This window comes from Procambarus clarkii, chromosome 5, assembly GCF_040958095.1.
Source record: "Procambarus clarkii isolate CNS0578487 chromosome 5, FALCON_Pclarkii_2.0, whole genome shotgun sequence".
NCBI lineage: Eukaryota > Metazoa > Arthropoda > Malacostraca > Decapoda > Cambaridae > Procambarus > Procambarus clarkii.
In genome coordinates this window covers 7,138,333-7,163,825 of record NC_091154.1, presented here as the reverse complement: position 1 = coordinate 7,163,825, position 25,493 = coordinate 7,138,333, and the positions used below count along the sequence as shown (strand labels likewise).

The 25,493-nt window shown below is 48.5% G+C and overlaps 1 protein-coding gene across 1 annotated transcript in view; it reads right to left on the bottom strand.

Annotated features, from left to right (window-relative positions):
• Positions 1 to 3,457: 3,457 nt before the first annotated feature.
• Positions 3,458 to 25,493, bottom strand: part of LOC123764058 (uncharacterized) — a 69,672-nt gene continuing 47,636 nt past the window's right edge. Inside the window, 3 exon segments of the mRNA XM_069339069.1 lie at positions 3,458 to 4,331; positions 4,520 to 4,712; positions 12,637 to 12,777. Of these exon segments, the coding sequence (XP_069195170.1) occupies positions 3,814 to 4,331; positions 4,520 to 4,712; positions 12,637 to 12,777 (852 nt within the window). The 3' untranslated portion in view covers positions 3,458 to 3,813.

Here is a 25,493-nt window from a genome sequence, read left to right as displayed (position 1 = left end):
AGCGGAGGGCACCATGCCCAAACCTCCAGCACTTGTTGCAGAGCCGAGGAGAAGGAATGTACCCCTGGACAGAGCACCTGGCACCAGCAAGAATGACAGAGGGTGGAAGGGTCCTACCATCAAAGGTAATCTTCACAACCCGGAGGGGTTGACGGCGACTACCACGAGGGGGACGAGTAAACGTGTCCACCTGGAGAATAGAATGGCCCTGGGCAGCGAGGATATGGCGAATATCGTCGTGGCAGTCGCGCAGGTCCCGAACACCGGTTGCAACATGGGGCGGGAGCAAAATAGTGCCAACACTGGCATTCAATTGAGCGTTCTTCGAGACCCGAACGGGGGTCTCGCCAAGGCAGGATAAGGCAGCCAAACGGGAAGCAGCATCCTGAGAAGGAGCAGCAACGACACGTGTACCGAGACGAGTGGGGTTAAAAGTAATGGAGGCATCCACGGAATCAATGAGATGTCGATGAAGGGAGAAATCGTCAGGAGGCGCAGAATCAAGAGGGAGGAGATCAAAATATTTGGCCCACGAAGCGGGACCAAACAAGGCTTGATAGGTAGCAGAACTGGAAGGAATCGAGCGAGGGCGGCCGTGACGAGGACGGCGGTGAGAACCCCCAGAGAGAGAGGGGTTAAAAGGCGCAGTAGTTACAACTAGAGAAGGAGCCGCGCCAGGGGACGAGGTAGTCACCACTGGGGGCTTGGGGCTCGACCCAACCACAGAGGAGGGAGGGGAGCCAGGGGAAGGAGTCAGAGAGGCCAAAGGAGGAGCAAGGTCGGGGCCCAATGCAGCGGAGGCTACAGAGCCCGGTCTTCCAATACGGACCGACTCGGGGGCTTGGTCGCACACCCCACGAGCCTGAAAAGGTAAGCCAGAAGCAGCCGAAACAGGGGTTATCATCTTGACGAAATTAAGAATTCACTCACGAATGTGCCCCCACACCCACCATGGAGCCACAATTAGAGGCAGGACACCCAACAAGAAGCTATCGCCGATCTTGTCGGGGCCTCCTAGGGGTGCGTCGTGAGTATACGCCCCACAAACGCCACCTTAAGAAACCGACAGTCCGTCGAGATCGGGTTCAGTGACGAAGTGGGGATTGACAATAAAAGGTTCCCCTCGCTCTCGACGTCGGGTACTGCAGTTCTACGGGTGCATGAGTATGCCTCCCCAAGCACCCGGGCGTCAAAATAGAAGAAGTCCATGGAAGAACCAGAACGAGCAAAAGGTCGGCAGGAAACGGCAAGCAGATAGGAGAAGAGGGGGGAGAAAAACGAAACAGAAGGAAAAGGAAAAGGTGCCCAGCAGAATTGGAGAGGACGGCAGCAGGAGCACAAGGCTAGAAAAGGACAGAGGACTGTCCCAAGGAGCATCACACTCCAGCAGCCGCCCACGAAGCCCCCACACGGCGACAACGAGCTGAGCGGGGAGGGGGAAATAATTTGCATAATGAAACAAGTTATGAGCATTCAACTTCTGATGGCCGTACAGCATTTCGTATCATTCTGTAGACCAAAATAAATGAACGGAAACTATTCTATCGTAAATAATGTAAAGGATGAGAGGTGAAGAAAATTTAATGACATGAGAATTGATAACTAGACTTGGACAAATTGAAAGGCTGAAAGCATTGGTGTGGTAGAATGCATACAATTCCCACACTGCCAGCTTTTCCTAACTTTCCCTTTTCGCTGTACTGAATTTTCGCCTAGGCTAGCATCCTCCAGCATACATTAGGCTACATGAACAGAGTTGCGCTGCACTGTTAGTATTCAATGTTTTCTCAATATATTGCAAGGAAACCTCCCAAAAATCAACAAATAAGTAACATAAATCCACAAATAAAAGAGTAACTTTTTATGAGGAATAGTGTGTTCAATTGCAATCATTTTTTGCTGACACTTAAGTACTGTAACCTTCTAGTCAGTAATATGAGCATTCAAGACAATGTAAATGTGTCGAGACCAAACGAAACATGAAAAGTCTCGGGCATCTGTACTAAGAGGAACCTAAATAAGAGTGATGACATCCGACAGACGAATTGATCATGATTTACACGGAAGGAATGATGGTGAATAATAGAGGAATAATAAAAGCCAGAGGCAGCAAACTGCCACTGTCCAAGACATCCACAACTGCCACTGTCCAAGACATCCACAACTGCCACTGTCCACAACTGCCACTGTCCACAACATCCACAACTGCCACTGTCCACAACATCCACAACTGCTACTGTCCAAGACATCCACAACTGCCACTGTCCAAGACATCCACAACTGCCACTGTCCACAACATCCACAACTTCCACTGTCCACAACATCCACAACTGCTACTGTCCAAGACATCCACAACTGCCACTGTCCACAACATCCACAACTGCCACTGTCCAAGACATCCACAACTGCCACTGTCCAAGACATCCACAACTGCCACTGTCCACAACATCAACAACTGCCACTGTCCAAGACATCCACAACTGCCACTGTCCAAGACATCCACAACTGCCACTGTCCAAGACATCCACAACTGCCACTGTCCAAGACATCCACAACTGCCACTGTCCAAGACATCCACAACTGCCACTGTCCAAGACATCCACAACTGCCACTGTCCAAGACATCCACAACTGCCACTGTCCAAGACATCCACAACTGCCACTGTCCACAACATCCACAACTGCTACTGTCCAGGACATCCACAACTGCCACTGTCCAAGACATCCACAACTGCCACTGTCCAAGACATCCACAACTGCCACTGTCCAAGACATCCACAACTGCCACTGTCCAAGACATCCACAACTGCCACTGTCCAAGACATCCACAACTGCCACTGTCCACAACATCAACAACTGCTACTGTCCAAGACATCCACAACTGCCACTGTCCACAACATCCACAACTGCCACTGTCCAAGACATCCACAACTGCCACTGTCCAAGACATCCACAACTGCCACTGTCCACAACATCCACAACTGCCACTGTCCAAGACATCCACAACTGCCACTGTCCAAGACATCCACAACTGCCACTGTCCAAGACATCCACAACTGCCACTGTCCAAGACATCCACAACTGCCACTGTCCAAGACATCCACAACTGCCACTGTCCAAGACATCCACAACTGCCACTGTCCAAGACATCCACAACTGCCACTGTCCAAGACATCCACAACTGCCACTGTCCAAGACATCCACAACTGCCACTGTCCAAGACATCCACAACTGCCACTGTCCAAGACATCCACAACTGCCACTGTCCAAGACATCCACAACTGCCACTGTCCAAGACATCCACAACTGCCACTGTCCAAGACATCCACAACTGCCACTGTCCAAGACATCCACAACTGCCACTGTCCAAGACATCCACAACTGCCACTGTCCAAGACATCCACAACTGCCACTGTCCAAGACATCCACAACTGCCACTGTCCAAGACATCCACAACTGCCACTGTCCAAGACATCCACAACTGCCACTGTCCACAACATCCACAACTGCCACTGTCCACAACATCCACAACTGCCACTGTCCAAGACATCCACAACTGCCACTGTCCACAACATCCACAACTGCCACTGTCCACAACATCCACAACTGCCACTGTCCAAGACATCCACAACTGCCACTGTCCAAGACATCCACAACTGCCACTGTCCACAACATCCACAACTGCCACTGTCCAAGACATCCACAACTGCCACTGTCCAAGACATCCACAACTGCCACTGTCCAAGACATCCACAACTGCCACTGTCCACAACATCCACAACTGCCACAGGAATGAGTGACAAGTCATGGTAAACTAGACCGGAAGAACAATACCACAATCCACAATAGTGACCTCCTTGATGTCACTGTGGTTGGCCGCTGCCCTCACCACATCCAGGCCATTTTCTACATTACCGAAGACCCCTGGCCACCGCTGACCATCCGTACGGTCCCTGGTGCTGATGCCAAACTGGGCACTCCGGTGATCCTCTGGGCCCTCGGGCCACCAGCAAGGTGACCACACGGTCCCAGCAAAGCCTCCCCTGCGGTAGTCCCCTTGAAGGTCCGGCAGGAGTGAAGCTCCCCCACGACCATCGTCACGTTCATAGTCCCCGCCCACGACGCACTCCCCCTGTTGACCCTTGCCCCCCACCCTAAGTAGTTTGGTTCCAGCGTAGGTGTGAGTGTGCTGACCGGTGCACAACAACACAAACTGTCTAGCCAGTCCCGTGTCTGGAGCAAGCCGGATGGTGACCCGACCCCTGGTTGACCCCCACCCGAGGTCTAGGAACACCAGGGTGAAGGTGGGGATCCAGCATGCCAAGAATATCACTGTGCTGTATAGGAGAAAATAAATAGTCATCACTATGTAGAATTTTTATACCTAAAATTAGAAAGGACATAATTCCTCAAACATGTGTCTGTGTCACCTCTAGGGTGGCTTAATCTTTATCAATCAATCAATTATCTCAAACATCTATGGATGCAATAACTCTGTAATTTCACTTAATCTGGAAAACACAATCAAGTAACCTGGAGTGTGCGGGAATGGGCAGGCAGGGGCTGGCGCAGGAGTGGGTGAAGATACAGCTGCCCATCTTGTAAAGTTATCCTGGCCGAGCGGAGATCATCTTCATCTTGTTGGACAGCCAACACCCGACCAGCCTCCAACAGTCTCTTGGCGGGCTCAGTCATCCTGCGTAGGTGCTCAACCTGTGGATGGTGTCACCCTCGTCATCTCATGAAGGCAGATTCAGGCACATTATATCCTGTGGACAGTGTCAGCCCCCATTATACAAGAAGATATTTATGAACCTCTTATTATGTAGATGCACTTGGCAGGTTCTTACAAGAAGTGCCAGACTAACCAGGCTGTAGTGGATATGTGGGCCTGCGGGCCGCTCCAAACAACAGCCTGTTGGACCAAGTTATCACAAGGTGTGCCTGGCCTCAGGCTGGGCTCAGGGCATTGAAAACTTCCAAAACCTTCTCCAGGTATGCTCCAGGTATGTCATACAAAAGTCAATCATCATACAGGACCTTGCAGTAACAATGAGTTTCTTTGCAGGGATTACACGCCTAATCGGAGTAATATGCTGTGCATTAAGCCTGCTCAGTATAATACCAATAATTTGATTTGAGTTAGAGAGTTGACGAGAATGCTACTGCTATATTGGTTAACGGTCTCATGTATTAGCCAATCAGAGCAGAATGCCCTGAAGTATAGCATTAACCCACTGGGCCTAACCACAGTTTAACAGTTTAAACCAGGTAGCCACATATTGGGATCAAACCTGCCGTGGGTTCTGAGAGATCTTCCACACCCCAAACATGGCCTACAGCCAGGCATGACTTGTAATAACATGGTCCAACAGGCTATTGCTTGGAGCAGTCCAAAGGCCCACATATCCACTACAACCTGGTTGGTCTGGCACTTCTTACAGAAATGCGTCTAATTTTTATGTGAAGAAGTTTGCTTTTGATTCAGGCAATATTTCTTATGCTTACTGGGAGGACATTGAATAGCCATGGACCTCAGATGTTCAAACAGTGTTCTCTGTGGCTATGGCACCTCTACTCTTCACTTGATCAATTCTGCATTCTCTACCATATCCTGTTGTTGTTTTACTGTGTAAGTTTGGGACCTGGCCTTTCAGTGTCTTCCATGTACATATTACGCGATACCTTTCGTCTCCTTTCTAGACCGTATATTTAGAGAGCTTTGAGGGGGGTCCCAATAATTTAGATGCTTTATCGTGTCTGTGTGTGCCATGTGTGTTCTCTGGATTCCCTCTTTTTTCAGGAAACTTTCCTTCGCTGAAAAGGAAAGCGAGTAATGAACAGTCCTCAAGACGAAACAGCACAAGTGAATAGAATATTATGAGCATTGTGGTGGAATCCCTAGAATTGAAGATCTTCATAATCAATCCTAGCTTTTTCCTGCACAATGAAATATTTGTTTGATTATGCTCACTAAACATTAGGTCATCAGAAATCATTATTCTCCGATCCTTTACATGTCGTTTGACTTCTATGAGTAGATCTGACAGTGTCTTATACCCTGTACTTCATTGTAGTTCATTTTTATCATACCTAAGTACTGTACATGGAATTTATTGCTGTTAGCTCCTAACACGTGGCTCTGGATTTGTATGCATCCTGCCTATGTGCAAACGAAGTTAAAAAAAAAAAAGCATAGAATGTAATGAAACACCATTTTCTGGGAGAACCCCAGAAGCTCCCTGGAGCTATCGGGCTAATATGCAATGTATTATACTAGGGCATTAGTCAAAGGAGTTCAGCCTACCAGGTACTACAAGCCAGAACCTAGCCCCCTCATAGAGGCAGAGAGCTTCACCCTGGAATGTGAAGAGCCGCTTGTGGTTGGGGAAATTCCTTATGTATCATCGACCTGGTAGAACCCCCCCCCCCCCGCCCACATCCCAATGAAACTAGCAAACAAGCAAACGTCACACTCCGCTGCTGTGCCGCCTGTTTGAGCAACCCTTCCCTCCCTGGGAGGGGGGGAGCTCCGGACCTCCCTGTGCCGGCTACCCAACCTCAGTTCGGAGGATAAGCATCAAAAACAAAACGAAACCACTAAGAGGGAGGGAGGGTGCCAGGGGAGCCTTTGGGGCTCACCCAGAAAATAACGTTTCATTACCTTCAATGTTTTCTGTGTAGTTTGGTTGGTTTCTGGTTTTGGCTCCCACGAGCTACATAACCAAAGATAAGTAAAGAGGAAGGTGCCCGCCACACGCTCCTCAACTCGACGTCGAGACAACTGGCTGCAACCTGCGACCTAAAGCCACACACGAATGCCTAAGACCAGGAATGTTTACCAAATAACGGGCGGCTAGGACCCTGTTCAATCTCCAAAATCCCCGCGTCCGAATGTCAGCTCAAGACATGTTGCTGAAAACGGCAGCCAAAGCAGCAAACTTACGAACGTCATGGGCATGAAGATAGACCGCAGGCTGGCTACACTTGATATCCCTGCGGACGACCTGGGAGACCCGAACCCTGGAACAGGGAACGATGGAAACCGGATCAACCCAAAATGCATCCTCGGCCACAGAATCCATAGGCGTGCAGATCACGCCTAAGAAGAGCCGCAACTGGACACAACACATGATGCACCCCCGGCCTGACCAATCAGGCATCAATGACCCAAAGACCCCTCTGGAAAGCGGCCTTCTCAATCTCAATCGAAATGTACAGAAAGTGAAAATAAACTGAATATATACATTGTAGCTAGTTTGGTGCACTAAACAAGTAATGTGGCAGCCTAGTCCCATCTGTCAATACCAGACTTTACTTCAGTAATCCACAGTGGCTGAGCCAAGCAACTTTCAATATTGACCTTGGATGTCTTGATCATTTTTACACTGATATGCATGTGTCAATAGGAACATAAGGGCTAATGAAACTGCATAAAGCCTATTGACTTCTATGAGGTAGCTCCTATTTATATCGTGTGTGTGTGTGTGTGTGTGTGTGTGTGTGTGTGTGTGTGTGTGTGTGTGTGTGTGTGTACTCACCTAGTTGTACTCACCTAGTTGTGTTTGCGGGGGTTGAGCTCTGGCTCTTTGGTACCGCCTCTCAACCGTCAATCAACAGGTGCACAGATTCCTGAGCCTATTGGGCTCTGTCATATCCACACTTGAAACTGTGTATGGAGTCAGCCTCCACCACATCACTTCATAATGCATTCCATTTGTCAACCACTCTGACACTAAAAAAGTTCTTTCTAATATCTCTGTGGCTCATTTGGGCGCTTGGTTTCTACCTGTCTCCGCTTGTGTGTGTGCCCCTTGTGTTAAATAGACTGTCTTTATCTACCCTATCAATTATCTTCAGAATCTTGAGTGTGGTGATCATGTCCCCCCTAACTCTTCTGTCTTCCAGCGAAGTGAGGTTTAATTCCCGTAGTCTCTCCTCGTAGCTCATACCTCTCAGGCTCCGGTACTAGCCTGGTGGCAAACCTAGATACAATAGAACACTCATGGATGCGCTGCAATGTTATACTAGTTCACAACACGACCAATGAAATGCTTATATTCAACAGATAGCAGGCGTCATCCAATCAAGTGTGAATCGCCAGATCGGATTCACACCCAACATATTAATGCTCAGCTGAGAAACCAACCAACCCGTGGATTTAATGTATCCTTGTGAGATGCGGTTTCAACAAGACGCCATACCATACTTAGCAAATTTGCAGAAGGAAATCGAGAAGGCACATGGTCTGGGCAGAAAATCCCTCGCTACCAACCAGAAGCGAATGAAAAAAGATTATGACCTGCAGGCGAAGCTACATGTCTATGAAAAAGGGGACCTGGTTTACCTGTTCGATACTCGTGCAGGTGAAGGGGCAATGTAAGAGGCTATCACCACAATGGAAGGCCACAAGTTCACATCTTGTTTATTCAGGGTCAAACTCTAGCGTGATATTACTATCGTTAATCACGATCGATTGAAGAAATGCAAGGACCGGTAATACCCAGACTGGATTAGTAAATTTAAACAGCGAATGGCACAGGTTCAGGAACAAGTGTCAGTACCATACTAAGATCTTTACTGTGTGTGTAGGCAGCCATATAATGGGAAATTTATGATACAGTGTGATGAGTATGCAGAGTGGTTCCAAGGGACCTGTGTGGGAGCAAGCATTGCGAATGTGCGTTTCATAACAGATTATATATGTCCACAGTGTAGGGAAACACGCCAGGAGTAGGTAGATACATATCGTCCTTGCTGTAATGGCACTGATCCTTACAGACCCCTACTTTAGCCGCACGATGACTACTGAAGGGTCATCGGAGGACTTCTTGGACTTTGAATCCAAACACAATAAGATGGGACCTGCAGGGGAGGCTGCAGGAGTATCCACAGGGGTTATGGACGGGAGTCCCAACAGATTCGGATTGGAGTTGGGAAATAGGTTACCCAGCGAATCTGTGTATTGGGGAGGACCTGAGGGCCTCCACAAGTTCCCTTTAGGGAACTTTTACCAGGAGAGGTTGCATTTTTTGATAGCCACTTCAGGGTGAACGATACCCTACAACAAAGTGGATTAATGTCCAGGGAGGACATTCTTCTGCCACATTATGCTGTTAAGAAAATCCTTCTACAGATCAAAGATCTTCACCCCCCCCCCCTTGCCTTGCCACTATCTTCTGGGGGGAGTTATAGCATATGTTGATCCCAACAAATACCCTCGGTTTCAATACTCAGTTGGCGTGGGCAATATCCCTGGGAATCCATCCTAGTGATGGACACTCATGTACAGAAAACCTCGCATTTCTGGGCAAATATCTCGACAAAAAACCTTCATTACATTGGGAACAATTGGCCTGGACTGGGGAACAGCCAGTCCAATGGATAAAGACAAACAATAGGCCATTTTTAGGAAAATACTCCTGCATGCATCTTTACGTCGCCCTTTAATTATTTCCCTACGTTCAGCTGTAGGAGAGGAATCAGATTTAATATATTTTGCAGCGTTAAAGGACCTTCAAGAACATTGCGGCTCATCGCAGCCGATGCATATCCGAGCATTCACTGGGAGCAGCTCTATGGTCCGGAATTGGATCTTTTTTCCCTGAGCACTTATTTCCACATGGTGTTGGGGGATAGGCCCCAAACCCAACAGGTAGATATATTAAAAGAAGTCCCTCAAGGGCGGCTTCTACTGGAATCTGTGTGACCAATGATTTCTAGTGCAGGAGAAATTGCCCTTCCATCTCCTGCCTATATTGGAGAAGTGGGAGCACGTGTGACAGATTGGTTAAATGTGGACATTGAACTCTTGGGAAGGATCACTACATAGAATGGCCATAGGTTGTTCGGTCTCGTATAAATTAAAAAAAAATATATTAGTGTAGTGAAGTGTGTGAAGTATAGTACAGTAGAACCTTGAGTGATGATTGCCTCAAATGGCGAGCATTTTGGGTAACAATCGTCCAGATCGCCAACAATTCGTCTCATATGGCGACCACTCGTTTGAATGACGACAAGAGCACATGGTGTAGGGTCACGCTGCTTCTTGCACATTCTCGGACGCCTCCGACGATGCAAATAAATTACTGTGTGTTGTTTTTGTTTAAAGATGCTAATAATGCTGGGATATAAAGGGGTGACTGCTGAGATCTTGCAAAGCAATGACTATTTTGTAGAAAAAAGATTTCAAATTTTTTGAAATATAACAAATGTCAAAAAGGTTCGTTCAGTGTTCGGCAGGTAGGCTGCTCCATGTTTCTTAAATAAAAAAAAAATATAAAAATATAAAAAACAGTTGAAACAATTTGAAAAACGGACAAATGCCATAAAGGTTCGTTCAGTGTTTGTCGGGTAGGCTACTCCATTATTGAAACGTAAATGAAAAATACAAAACAAATGGAACACATCTGAAACAAAGAAAGATTATCATAATGGACCTTTCTCTACCATCTGCAGCTCAACTAGGAAATCAGACAGGGAATCCCAAACTGGCCCCAACCAAGTCCAAACCTGGGATCGAACAAACTGGGACTTCCTCCAGTTCATTCCCTGGCTTGCAGAAATGTTGATTGGCTGGAGGCATAAACTAGCTAGTCTGAGATTGGCCAAGACAATAATCCTCACAAGATGTAATCAAGTCACAACTACCCCACGCTAACCTGGTAAAGATCTGAGGAGCCAGATTAAAGCCAAAAACCTGAAGCCATAACAAATGAAGCCAAGCCATAACCAATGAATAAAGGAGAAATGAGCCCGTAAGGCCTGATAAGCCTCTTGGCTTTATTCTGCTAGAATAGAGACCCAACATTGCAGGTCTCGTGATGGAAGGCATCACCCACCCAATGGGCAGCATGGCGGAGACAATACATGACTAATGACATGTAACAATAGCAACAGACATCTCTCAGACTCACAAGTAGAGTGTGGGCTTGGCAGATTGATCCATAACGAGTCGCACCCAAGACCCACAGGGCTTGACAGGGCCTGAAGATAAGGACCAAACAGGGCACCCAGGTACTAGGAATGCTCACTGATACACCTGATACCAAATGCTGCCCTCATGACAAGCATGACTCTGAAGGGCATCAGTGGCATGACATCATACAAGCATGTTTATTGACATATATGAGAGTTTTTACATTTCTTGCAAAGCAACTAGCACGCATAGCATTTTGGGCAGGTCCTTAATCCTAAATTTTCCCCGGAATACGACCCCGCCAGGTACCCATTCACTGCTGGGTGAACAAGAAGCTACAGTTAAGGATTGGTGCCGGTCAATTCCCCCCTCCGGCCAGAATACGAACCCAGGCCAAAGTACTCGGTAAACGCCAGGCGAGTGTCTTACCACTGCGCCACGGGGACTAGCATGTGAATGCTAGTGCACCCAAAACAATAAACCTCTGAATGCCCTCTAATCTCAGAGCCTTGCAGGAAAGTCCATGACTTTTGCACTACTCTGTGCGCGACCCTACGCTGAAGGCCGGCCTCTATGGGGATGAATTTCCAAATCCTTCACCTAAGGTCCCCAGTCAGGGAATCACTAGACAAGCACTTGGGGAAAGGCTGCCCTATGCACATGCTGCTCAACTTGAACAGTTTCACAAGTCCATACAATAAGTGAAGCTTGCAAACAAACCCACATGAAACTAACAGTAAATCTTGAAAAGATACATAAGCAAATGGAACCCGCAAAGGAAAGAGTCTAAAAGATGGCCAACGCTTATCTAAAAAATAATTGGGAGCCATAACAGGTACTCAGAGAGAACTCTATCAACATCAGAGGCCCGAGACTGTTCAACACGCTTCCGCTACACATAACTGGCCGACCCCTCACAGTGTTCAAGAGAGAACTGGATAAGCACCTCCAAAGGATACCTGATCAACCAGGCTGTGACTCTTACGTCAGGCTGCGAGCAGCCGCGTCCAACAGCCTGGTTGATCAGTCCAGCAACCAGGAGGCCTGGTCGACGACCGGGCCGCGGGGACGCTAAGCCCCGGAAGCACCTCAAGGTAACCTCAAGGTAACCATAAGGCTGGCGATTCAAGTAGTCCGATCTGTTGGACATCAGACGAAGGACTGAGGATTGTTGACTTGGGGGAGCCAGCAGCTCCCGGTGGTGCTGCTACCTGGCAGTTGCTAGCTGTAACTAGTGGAGGTGTTCGATCTACCTACTTAGGGGTTCATTTGCAAAGTCTTTTTTGCTGCTTTCTTTCTCTTTTTCTCTGTGAACCTTGCAGTTGTTTGTTATGTTCCATTTTTTTCTGTGTGTTTCTTTGGTGAGGGTGACCATAAGAATTCCCTGCTTCCTGTGTCTCTGTGAAAGGGAAGGAAGAACAGGAGGGGGGGGGCTGTGTCATTGTGGCTGGCTACATGAAATCACCATTTACCCCTCCAGAAAGCCACCAATTACAGTACGCTTATTGCAGCTATGAATTTTTCTGAATGTACGAAGTCACTACCTTTAGTGGCCATGATGGGGACAGGAAGCCCTGAGGTCCACCACATCTAGGGGCCTCGACAGGGACAAAGTTAATGGCTTGTGAAAAGAGGTCCTTCCACCACCACTCCCTCCTTCCTTCTCTCTCTACAGTAACCACATATTACCAGAAAACTTTTTAAGCCGTTGTAACTTACAGTTAACATCTCTGGAGATATTTCTCCTGCAATTTTCCCAACTTTTTCCATAATGCTGGAGCCTAATTCTTCCAGGGAGATGGGGTCAAGTATGATGGCTGCTTCTGTGGTCAACATGGCTTCTCTGATGGTCTCCTGCACCTGTTAATGCCAAATAAAAACAACATTCAAGAACATGTGCAGTCACAAAACAGCAGCAACATTATCCAACAATCAACCAATCACATGCAATATAATCTATAGTGATAAGACAGAATATCTGTCTGACCGAAGTCGGAGAATAGAGGCTTGCGGACTAGCCTCCCTCAAATTTGTCAGGGGGCTGCACACTTGGGGGCTAGCCTCAACAACTTTGTCAGGGGCTAGATACTTGGGGCTAGCCTCCCCCAAACTGCTTTGGAGGCTAGATGTTTGGGCTAGCCTCCTCCAACTTACCGGAGGAAGGTTGAAGGGGGGTAGGAGCAGGTTGAGGGGAGATACCTTACCTTGAGGTTACCTTGAGGTGCTTCCGGGGCTTAGCGTCCCGGCGGCTCTTGAACACTGTGAGGGGTTTGCCAGTTATGCCCCTTATGTGTAGCGGAAGCGTGTTGAACAGTCTCGGGCCTCTGATGTTGGTAGAGTTCTCTCTCAGAGTACCTGTTGCACCTCTGCTTTTCAACGAGGGTATTTTGCACATCCTGCCATGTCTTCTGGTCTCATGTGAAGTTATTTTAGTGTGCAGGTATGGGACCAGCCCCTCTAATATTTTCCACGTGTAAATTATTATGTAACTCTCCCGCCCGCGCTCAAGGGGGTACAGATTTTGGCTCTTTAGTTGGTCCCAATAGTTTAGATGTTTTACCGAGTGGATTCTAGCAGTAAAGGATCTCTGCATGCTCTCCAGGTCAGCAATTTCTAAAGATTTGAAAGGGGCTGTCATTGTGCAGAAGTACTCCACTCTAGAGCACAAGCGTTTTGAAAAGTATCATCGGTATAGCATCTCTAGTGTGAAAAGTTCTTGTTATCCAACCAATTTTTCTTGCAGTTGTGACGGCTACTTTATTGTGTTCTTTAAAGGTAAGGTCTTCCGACATGAGTACACCCAGATCCTTTACATTGCCTTTACGTTCTATGTTATGATTTGCCTGAGTTTTGTACGTGGTTTCCGCTTTTATATTTTCAATTTTTCCATAGCGCATGAGCTGGAACTTATCTTTGTTAAACACCATATTATTTTCTGTAGCCCATAGAAAGACCTGATCTACATCTGATTGGAGGTTTGCCGTGTCCTCTATGTTGCCTACTCTCATGAAGATCCTAGTGTCATCTGCAAAGGATGATACAGTGCTATAGGTTGTGTTCTTGTCTATGTCTGATATGAGGATGAGAAAAAGTACTGGAGCAAGCACAGTACCCTGGGGGACTGAGCTCATCACGGTTGATGGGCTGGATTTTATTTTGTTGACTATTATACATTGGGTTCTGTTAGTCAGGAAATTGTAGATCCATCTGCCTATTTTACCGGTAATTCCTTTTGAATGCATTTTATGTGCAATAACACCATAGTCAGATTTATCAAAAGCTTTTGCGAAATCTGTGTAAATTACATCAGCGTTTTGTTTGTCTTCCATAGCATCTAATGCCATATCATAGTGGTCCAGCAACTGCGACAGGCAAGAGCGCCCTGTTCTGAAACCATGTTGTCCGGGGTTATGGAGATACTGTGATTCCATGTATTTTGTGATCTTACATCTTAGCACTCTCTCATAATTTTTTATGATGTGCGATGTTAGTGCTATCGGTCTGTAATTTTTTGCCTCTGCCTTATTTCCTCCTTAATGGAGTGGTGCTATCTCTGCTGTTTTTAGAATATCAGGGATAACGCCAGTATCTAGGCTTTGTCTCCACAGAATGTGGAGGGCCTGCGATAGTGGTTTTTTACAGTTCTTGATGAATATGGAGTTCCAAGAATCAGGGCCTGGTGCAGAATGCATAGGCATACTGTTTATGGCTTCTTCAAAATCCAGTGGGGATAGGGTGACGTCTGATATATGATTTGATGTTGGTATCATATCCATGAAAAATTCATTTGGGTTATCAATCTTTAGTGCGTTTAATGGCTCGCTGAAAACAGAGTCGTACTGCTTCCTCAGTAGCTTGCTCATTTCTTTGTTGTCATCGGTGAAAGTTCCATCTCCCTTTTGCAGGGGCCCGATACTAGATGTGGTTTTGGATCTTGATTTTGCATAGGAGAAAAAATATTTAGGATTTCTCTCTATTTCACTGATGGCCTTTTGCTCTCTTTGTACGATTCTTGTAGCTTGAGTTCAATTGTTTCTATTTCTCTACCTAACTTTCTTTGCCGTTCTTGAGATAGGGTGCAACTTTCAAGTTGTGCCGCGCTTCGGTTTCTTCGCCTATATAGGGAACGACGTTCCTGTTCCAATCTGCATCTCATCCTCTTTTTTTCTTAGGGGTATGTGGTATGAACATATTTCTAGTGCTACTGAGCTTATTTTTTCCAGGCACTAATTCAGGTTTGCATTTTCTAGCTGTTCTTCCCAGTTTATTTCTGTGAAGTCCTGGTTTATTTGCTCCCAGTTTATCTGTTTATTATTGAAGTTGAATTTGCTAAAATCTCCTCCACCGGGAATCAGGACTGGTTTTGAAGGTCTATTCCCCATGGTTGTCATAATTTCCATTAAGTTGTGATCTGAGTAACAGGTATTTGTAATCATTATGTTCCTGATCAATTCATCATTATTAGTGAAAATGAGGTCCAGCGTGTTCTCCTTCCTAGTTGGTTCTATTATTTGCTGGTTTAAGGCAAACCTGTCGCACATCCGTAGCAGGTCATTTGCATGTGCCTGTTCATTTAGGCTACTTCCTGGTATTCCTTCTGATATTACTGTATTAGCCAGGGGCTTCCATTTCAGGTGCCGTAGGTTGAAGTCCTAAAGCAGGATGATGTTCGGAGCTGGATTTGTGAGGTTTTCCAAGCAGTGTTCTATTTTCATTAGTTGGTCTTTAAACTGCTGAGGGTTTGCCTCCGGTGACTTATATACAAGGACAACTACATTTAGGATCTCTATTTTGACTATCAGCACTTCCACCATATCATTTGAGGTGTTTAGCAGCTCAGTACAGATGAGTGTGTCTTTGATGTAGAGGCTGACCCCACCCTGAAGCCGGTGTTTCCTATCACATCTGAAAAGATTGTACTCCGAGATCCATATTTCACCATCAAGGTAGTCCTTTGTGAGAGTTTCCGTTAGGGCTGCAAACACTGCATTTGCCTCATGAAGGAGACCATCTATAAAGTGAACTTTGTTGGATTTGCGTGTTTTTATACCCTGGATGTTGGCAAATATAAATGATGTTATCGTGTTAGTGGAAGTGCTGGATGCCTTACTTGGTGTTAATATCTGAGGCTCTGGTAAGGAGGCCACTGTGTTAGCGTCCTCTCTAGCATTTGACCGAGTTGGTGGTAGAGTCTGGTCATTTTTAGCCATTCTTCTCCTCCTCCTCCTCTTGCTAAAATATTACCCCGGTCGATGGAGTAGTGACTGTTTTCATAGTGGCGGTCTGTCGGTTTTATTCGCCTGGTACCTCTTATATGAAAAGCTGGACATTCAGCATTGAAGCACTCTTTCCTGTCCAAAGAGTTCTTTCATATTTCTGGGTGAAAGAATTCACAGCTTTTGGTACATTTACCTGTATTGAGGAGGTTTCTGCATCTTCTAGGGTGATCGTATGTACATGTTCCACTTGTTCTTCCCGATTCCCCATGCTCCCCCCTACCCCTCAACCTCCCTACCACTCAACCTTCCCCTACCACTCAACCTTCCCCTACCACTCAACCTTCCCCTACCACTCAACCTTCCCCTACCACTCAACCTTCCCCTACCCCTCAACCTCCCCCTACCCTTCAACCTCCCCCTACCCTTCAACCTCCCCCCATTTGGTAGGGTTGTAAAGGCTGGTAAAGGTTTCAACCTTTCCCCCAGGTAGTCCATTTGTAATACCAACAGATTTTGGGTCCTTGTTTTGTTTGTTTCCCTTTAGGGAAGGTAGGGGGAGGATGAGGGGTAGGGGAAGGTTGAGGGGGGTAGGGGAAGGTTGAGGGGGTAGGGAAACGTTGAGTGGTAGGGGGAGGTTGAGGGGCAGGGGGGAGGTTGAGGGGAAAGGGAGGTTGAGGTGTAGGGGGAGGTTGAGGGGTAGGGGAAGGTTGAGGGGGGTAGGGGAAGGTTGAGGGGGGTAGGGGAAGGTTGAGGGGGGTAGGGGAAGGTTGAGGGGGGTAGGGGAAGGTTGAGTGGTAGGGGGGAGGTTGAGGGGCAGGGGGGAGGTTGAGGGGTAGGGGGGAGGTTGAGGGGAAGGGGAGGTTGAGGTGTAGGGGGAGGATGAGGGGTAGTGGAAGGTTGAGGGGTAGGGGGAGGTTGAGGGGTAGGGGGGAGGTTGAGGGGTAGGGGGGAGGTTGAGGGGTAGGGGGGAGGTTGAGGGGAAGGGAAGGTTGAGGTGTAGGGGGAGGATGAGGGGTAGTGGAAGGTTGAGGGGTAGGGGGGAGGTTGAGGGGTAGGGGGGAGGTTGAGGGGTAGGGGGGAGGTTGAGGGGTAGGGGGGAGGTTGAGGGGTAGGGGGGAGGTTGAGGGGAAGGGGAGGTTGAGGTGTAGGGGGAGGTTGAGGTGTAGGGGGAGGATGAGGGGTAGTGGAAGGTTGAGGAGTAGGGGGGAGGTTGAGGGGTAGGGGGGAGGTTGAGGGGAAGGGGAGGTTGAGGTGTAGGGGGAGGATGAGGGGTAGTGGAAGGTTGAGGGGTAGGGGGAGGTTGAGGGGTAGGGGGGAAGTTGAGGTGTAGGGGGAAGTTGAGGTGTAGGGGGGAAGTTGAGGTGTAGGGGGGAAGTTGAGGGGTAGGGGGGAGGTTGAGGGGTAGGGGGGAGGTTGAGGGGTAGGGGGGAGGTTGAGGGGTAGGGGGGAGGTTGAGGGGTAGGGAGAAGTTGAGGGGTAGGGGGGAGGTTGAGGGGTAGGGGGGAGGTTGAGGGGTAGGGGGGAGGTTGAGGGGTAGGGGGGAGGTTGAGGGGTAGGGGGGAGGTTGAGGGGTAGGGGGGAGGTTGAGGGGTAGGGGGGAGGTTGAGGGGTAGGGGGGAGGTTGAGGGGTAGGGGGGAGGTTGAGGGGTAGGGGGGAGGTTGAGGGGTAGGGGGGAGGTTGAGGGGTAGGGGGGAGGTTGAGGGGTAGGGGGGAGGTTGAGGGTAGGGGGGAGGTTGAGGGGTAGGGGGAGGTTGAGGGGTAGGGGGAGGTTGAGGGGTAGGGGGGAGGTTGAGGGGTAGGGGGGAGGTTGAGGGGTAGGGGGGAGGTTGAGGGTAGGGGGGAGGTTGAGTGGTAGGGGGAGGTTGAGTGGTAGGGGGGAGGTTGAGGGGTAGGGGGGAGGTTGAGGGGTAGGGGGGAGGTTGAGGGGTAGGGGGGAGGTTGAGGGGTAGGGGGGAGGTTGAGGGGTAGGGGGGAGGTTGAGGGTAGGGGGGAGGTTGAGGGGTAGGGGGAGGTTGAGGGGTAGGGGGGAGGTTGAGGGGTTGGGGGGAGGTTGAGGGGTTGGGGGGAGGTTGAGGGGTTGGGGGGAGGTTGAGGGGTTGGGGGGAGGTTGAGGGGTTGGGGGGAGGTTGAGGGGTTGGGGGGAGGTTGAGGGGTAGGGGGGAGGTTGAGGGGTAGGGGGGGAGGTTGAGGGGTAGGGGGGGAGGTTGAGGGGTAGGGGGGGGAGGTTGAGGGGTTGGGGGGGAGGTTGAGGGGTTGGGGGGGAGGTTGAGGGGTTGGGGGGAGGTTGAGGGTTGGGGGGAGGAGAGAGGGGATGAAAGGGCATTAAAAAATGGAGAAGGTGGGAGTGGGGGATGATGGAGGAGTGGGGGATGATGGGGAGAGGAGGCAGATATGTTGCGAGGGAGAGACGGGTGAGAAGGAAATATTGATGAGAAAAATAGAGAGAAGAGAGATGGGTTAGAAGGCGGAGACGTGGAAGGGAGATAAGCAGGCACCGCCGGCTACTCAATCTAGTTTATTTTATTTCACAAAATAGAACTACAGTAGTACCATGCTTCATCTGATGTGAGATGGAGAACAAACATTAATGCAAATTCTTTTCCAGCTTGGGATACGGAATGCAATACTGTATTTAATATTAAATACAGTATTGCATTCTTTAATATATTAATGCCCCATTTATATGGGGCATTAATGCCCCATTTTTTGTATTTAATGCCCCATTTTTTGCTCTGAAGAAAAGCGTGAAAACTTCGCATGTGCCGGATAACTTGCTGACAATCAACTTTGTGAGACATCAAAGCTCACGATACATTTATCAATAATCATTGCAGGGTTATTAATGAATCAGACAATAGTTTTACATTCTTTTCTAATGAAAAACAAACTTGAGAAGACACAACATTGCCCAGTTAACCCTGCAACTGAGTGGTGCAACCAGGAATGTTTTTGTTTTTTATCCACAAACTTGAGTGACACAATCAGGTTTGTTTTAACCACTTGACTGCTCCAACTGACAATTGCTGTTTACTTATTACTGCGCCAACCAGCGAAAGTATTTTTTATTTTTTCGTTCACGGTCAAAACGCACTCGCGGTAGGTTGGGTATGAAATGGATACATAAGACCTTCAGCGAGGGGCAGCCATCTTGGAAAAAATCCCAGAATGCCCCAGGCAGAAGGGGAGCCTCAGTTCTGATTGAGCAGCCATGGCTGACTCATGTCCCTCCAGCTCCCAAACGCTTGTGGGACGCTCTGATGAAAGATCACTTTCTCAAGGGCAAATTACTAGTTTATTGTTTGAAGAAGAAGAAGAAGAGGAATGTGATATTGATGACCCAGAGGAGGCTAGAGACCTAACACAAGACTCCGATGGCACTGATATAGGCACGGATAATGACGATACACTGAGCACGTCTCGGCCAGGGTGAGAGAGACATCATACGTCATCGCCGTTGCCAGTACAGTATTATCTCAACCACCTTCTCCATCTTCTATTTTTGATGAAAGTGATAGTGTTGATGAATCATTTTCTGGGTTCAGTGATGCTCGTTCTGATATAAGTAGCATAGATATGCCAAGTGCTAGCGGCTGCCGTCGTGGTGTTACTAGGCTAATAAGATCTGCTGTCTCGGCAGGTTGCCCTGCCAAGCGCCGCCATGTCTCCTCTCGCGACGACACTAACGACAGTGTTAAATGCCTCTTCATCCACTTTACCTGCTCGCCCTGCTAGTATAATATGTGAAAGACCTGCAACTAATGCCCAAAGGGGATTTATTGCAAAAAATCGCGCCCGTGAAGTCGCTCGTGGTAGCTCCCAGTACAAGGAGCACGGCTGAATTTGTGTGGGAGGCTGTAATATTTTTGTACCACACAAACCTCAATTTGATGCTAGTGATGTTGGGGTTTTCACCCACATTCCCGTACACAAGTGAGGACATGACGGGAAGTAAATATTTTATTACATATTTTGATCAACAATTCATGCAACATCTTGTTGCATGCTCCAGCAAGTTAACCCTTAAACTGCTAAGGGCCTTTTTGCCTTCAACACCCACAGGCGCAACAACAAAAAATCCAAAAAATTATTTTGTCTTATAAAAGTGCTCATTTGTGTTCCCTGATCACAGGAAAAATAACAAAAAAATCATAGGTGGCATATTTTGGCTGCAATAGGGTGGGGAAGACTCAAAATACCAGCATTGAATGTAATGAAACGGCAATTTCTGTTTGAGACCCGGAGGCTCCCAGGAGCTTATCCAGGCTGATATGCTAATGTCAGACATTGGCATCAGTCATGTGTATGGAGTTCTGTGGGCCTACCAGGGACCACGAGCCATAACCTGGCCCCCCTGAGAGGCATAGGGAGCAATGGCCTATAGAAACCACGCGGGCTTCTCGGGTGGGAAGGGGCTTCCAACCACATGCTTCCCCGTGTGGTTGGAAGCATTCTATGTCTGCCATCGACCGGGTCAGGCACCCAGAAAGGTAAGCATCCCAAAACAATCTCCTATTCTGGGAAAATGTTGCTACCAAAAGCCGAACAAGGGGATAGAACTCCCCAAAAAGAAGAGCAAACGAGCATGACGTCACACGTCACCACGCCGCTGTCTGCGCAGCTCCCCCCTCCCCGGGAGAGGGAAGGGGGAGCCCCAGACCCCTCATGCCGGCTATCCATCTGCCAGTTCTGAGGCTGGATGTCAAAATACGCAAAAACCCGCCGAGCGGAGAGGGAGGGATGCAGGGGAGCCTCTGGGTCTCACCCAGAAAATGGTGTTTCATTACATTCAATGCTGATTTTCTGGAGGGAGCCCCTTCAGCTCCCTGGAGCTAACTACCCACAAAGGAAAAAGAGAGGGACTTACCCAGGAGGTGGTCGCTGCTCACTCCTCAACTCTAAGTTGAGACAACTGGCTGCAACTGCTGACCTAAAGCGACAGGCCCGCCTAGGCCCAGGAACATTTACGAGATACCGAGCAGTCAGGACACTGTTCGACCGCCAAAATCCATATTGCCATATTGCCAAATACAGCAGCTAGAGCAGTGAACTTGTGAACGTCATGAGCCCGGGGATAGACCGTAGGCTGGCTAGCCATAACAATCCTGCAAACCACCTGGGAGACCTGTACCCGCGAACAGGGAAGAAGGAAAACCGGATCAACCCAAAGTGCGTCTTAGGATATCGAAGCTGTGGTGCGCAAATAACGGTGGAGGGCCGCAACTGGACAACATGATGCACCCCCGGCCTGACCAACCATGCATCAACAACCCAAGGACCCCTCCGGAAAGCAGCAGTCTCATTTTTCGCCAGAAAAGAAGGCGACGGCTGCAGACGGACAAACCGATCGCCACGACTGAAAGAGCAGAAACCCCTGAACTGGAGGAGAGCATTAACCTCACTGACCCAACCCCCTGAGGCCAATGCCAACAGAAAAAGAGCCTTTCAGAAGCAATCCTGAACTGAAGAGGCCACAAAAAAACGGGAAGAGGAAAGAAAAGAGAGCACCCTGTCGGGAGACCAGGATGGCTCAGGCGGCGCATGATTCATTTCTTTTCGTTATTATCCAACCCCATACCCATCCCGTGGGTGGTGGTGTAAAGGATTACAGAGGCACATAATGCAGGGACTGAACCCTGTAGTTCGTTTAGCTAAGCAAATAATCTTTTGACACTAGTTACACAATTATTAATGTTATACTGTATAATGTACACATACTCGTACATACATGTACATACATATACATCTATATAAATAAAAATGGAAATGGTCGTTTGTTCAAAATCGCTAATCTCTGAAAGTTCTTCACCGATTGCTTTGAAATTTTGACACGACGTTGCATTCAAATAAGCGCGGGTTTTTACATACATACTATATAGATGCCACCCCTCGGACAGGTAAAAACATGCACTCTATACTAAATATGTCACGAATTCCATTTCAATGTTTCCGATTGTATTGATAAATTTTATTTTCATAGACTTCGATTTATTTTATTTTTTATTGAATTATTTTGTGTGACATTGTGTTGGAATTGAGCCGAGCTGTTTACCATACCATTCATTTCGTAAGTATAAGTATAGATGCCACACCTGTGACAGGTAAAACTATGCTTTTCTTGAAAAACAGCACCATCTGTTGCATGTAGAGCAACACACTTGCTATAGTAAATATGTTACAATTCCATTTCAATGTTTCTGATTGCATTGATAAATTGAATTGTCACAGATTTTGATTTATTTTTGTTTTGATTTAATTATTTTGTGTGAATTGCGTTGGAATTGAGTTGTGATGTTTACCATACCGTTCATTTTGTGAGTATAGTATATATTATTATTTTTTCAAATTTTCATTTTATTTTTGAACTGTTTTCTTATATTTCAGTGATGGGAACATCAGACCATTTGGAAGGCATTGGACGAGGGAGTGGGGGTTGGTGAGGATGACGAAGGGACAATGGTGGGGAAGGACGAGGGGACGAGGGAGTTTGGGATGGTGGAGATGAGGGGATAGGGGTGTAACAGCAGATTCTCTCCTTCCTACCCCCTCCCCCCCCTTTTGCCCATTTGTCAAGGGCCAAGAGGTTGACCTGAGAGTGGTCTTGCTAGCTTAGTCCTCTTGGTGCCTATGCTGCCCCACTCAATTCTCCCCACTCAGATTCCAGTCTCTCCCCATCTCACCGGTTCCTCCTCCATACCAGGCGAGTCAAATGTCCCTACCTTTAATCTTGGAGAAGACAGGGTTGAACATAATTTATCAGTTTTGTAAACATTGCTCGGAGGTGCACTAGGCTCAGGTGGCCCACTATAGAGGTGCCTTGTACCCTTCGAATAGCTGGTGAGAGCTGACTCAATCTTCAAGAATTTCATGCTTCATTCCACCGCAGATCATGGAAGGTGATTGGCGGTAGATAAGTGCCAAGTCCTTATTGGCCCTGGACAGCCAGACCTCAGGCCTAGCTTTAAATGGTTGGCCGTAGCCAAAAATAATGGGTGGAGCCCTGGGGCTGTATTAGATGGTAGGAGGAGCAATCCCTTCCACCGGTAAGCTGGTGAAACAAAATTTCAGTAGTGTGTTCTGGGAGTGCTTCGGGGGAGAACTCGGTCCGGCATCAAAGGGGCTGAGGGCAGCCATCGACATCTTGGTCTAAGTGCGATTTTAAGGCATTGTGCACTTGAGTATTCATGTCCTCGGTGGATATCCCTGTCCAAACAGTACAGTTGCCACCATACACTGCAAGAGAAATCACAGCAGACAGCAGACGATGCTACGATTATGACGTCACCTCCCTCACCAAAATAGCTCCTCTCAACATTCTCCTGTTGCTGTTATTACAATATATACACACACTGTATATACGCATGTACATATGTGTTCCCCATAGGGAACCACTAAGCTGGTATGGTGAGCAAAGCAAGAGTGGCTGCCACACACAGTGAGGCTACCTCAATTCTCTCCCTCCCTCCCTCCCTCACCAAAATTCCTCATTCCACAATGCTACGCACAATGCTAATTATATTCACAATCCTGCTATTATCCTGGTCACTAATTCCTGTAAATGAATAATTGACCACACGTTTATTTTGAAAAGGAACCCAAGAAGTCATTTGAAGATTCCTAGATGGACGAAATAATGCTGTGGTGCTGTGGCTAGCGCTGTGAACATCGTGAACAGCATTGAATCACTGATATTTGAACATTGTACCCAGTCATTATCACACTCGGGCTCTTCTATAATACTATCATGGCTAAATAATACAAGTTATATATATATTTTGACATTATTAGGCGATGTTGTGGTCACACGCTGAACAGTAGTGTGTGAACAGCTGAACAGCAACACCAAAGAGCCAAGGACTGCATCGACCCTTTCCCCCCATTCAGGCAATGAACCACTGGGGAGCAGTCCTGAATGGAGCCGGATCATCGATCCGTGGGCGACCCGTACCCTCTGCAGCGCAAACCACACTGCCGCGAACTCCTGCACCATGCTGTGGGCCCAACGGAAGGACGAAACCCACTGTCCCTAGCCGGCTTGGTGAGCACTGGTCACAAAGCTCCAGCCGAGATAGGACGCATCCGTGAACACATCGAGCGAGGGCTCGGGCAGGTGCCAAGACATTGAACCCTGAAAAACCTGAAGAGGAAGACGGCGACTCAGCAGCCGACGCAAGGCCCCCGTGGTCCGAACCCAGCGATCGCGAGAGAGCAGAAAGGATGTCCCCGGAGGAACCAGAACAGCTGACGAAGCCAAACCCGACTTGGCGGGTAGCCCATCATCGCGAAAGTCAGGCTCCCCCACAGACCCTCGAGCAACCGCCGGGTGACCCGGGAGCCCCCAGAAGAACAGGCACACGTGGGACCGCAGCCGCAGGAGACTCCAGAGGAAGAGACAAGGAAGCAGTTCAAGAGTCCCACACAAAACCCAGCCAGGTCCAAACCTGGGAAGGAACCAAATGGGACTTCCTCCAATTCACCAAGAACCCGAACCCAGCGAGCTGGGAAAGAACCAAATACCTGGCAAACTGGATGAGCTGGGAGCTCAAACCAGTCAGTCAACGAGGTAGGTCAACACCCGAACACCTATGAGATGTAGACGGGCCACCACGACCTGGGTGAGGCGCGTGAACACGTGAGGTGCCAGCTTCAACCTGAACGGGAGACAACGAAAGGGTAACCCTGACACCCCACAACAAAACCGAGCCAGTCCATGAACCCTGGGTGTATCGGGAAGTGGCAATAAGCGTCCCGAAGGTCCAGGGACACCATCGAAGAGCCCGGAGCCAACAGGAGCCGAACCTGGGACAGCGTAGTAATCCGAAAGGAGGGGCAATGAACCCAGCAGTTCAGATGGGACAAGTCCAGAATGAACCTCATGTCCGCACAGTCCTGTTTCGGTACTAGGAACAGACAGGAAACCCATCTGAGGGACGTCAACATTTCGACCACGCCCAAGCGCACCCACTTCCAAGACGACCTGACTGAGCACAGGGAAGGAGGCCTGCCCCACCAGCCCCGAACCCCCCGAAGGAGGAGGGGCCACCCAACACCACTGCAGGCCGAAAGAAACAACCCTTTCTCCAACTTTTGGGGACGCCTGGTCCCCAAATCATGGGACCAGGCGTGAGCGAACAGCGCCAGCCTCCCCTCATCGCCCTGTCAATGGGGCGAACCGCGAAAGGGCCGGCGCCCCTTACGAGACCCATAACCTTGCAGAGCGAACACAGCGCCGACCAGACAAAGGTGGGACCGAAGGTGGGGCCGGACCCGAACCTGGCATCAGTGGCCTACCACGATGGGCGGAACCCCAAGCCTTGGCACGACCCCCCCGGGAAGGCCCCCCCCCCCCAGGACCCCTG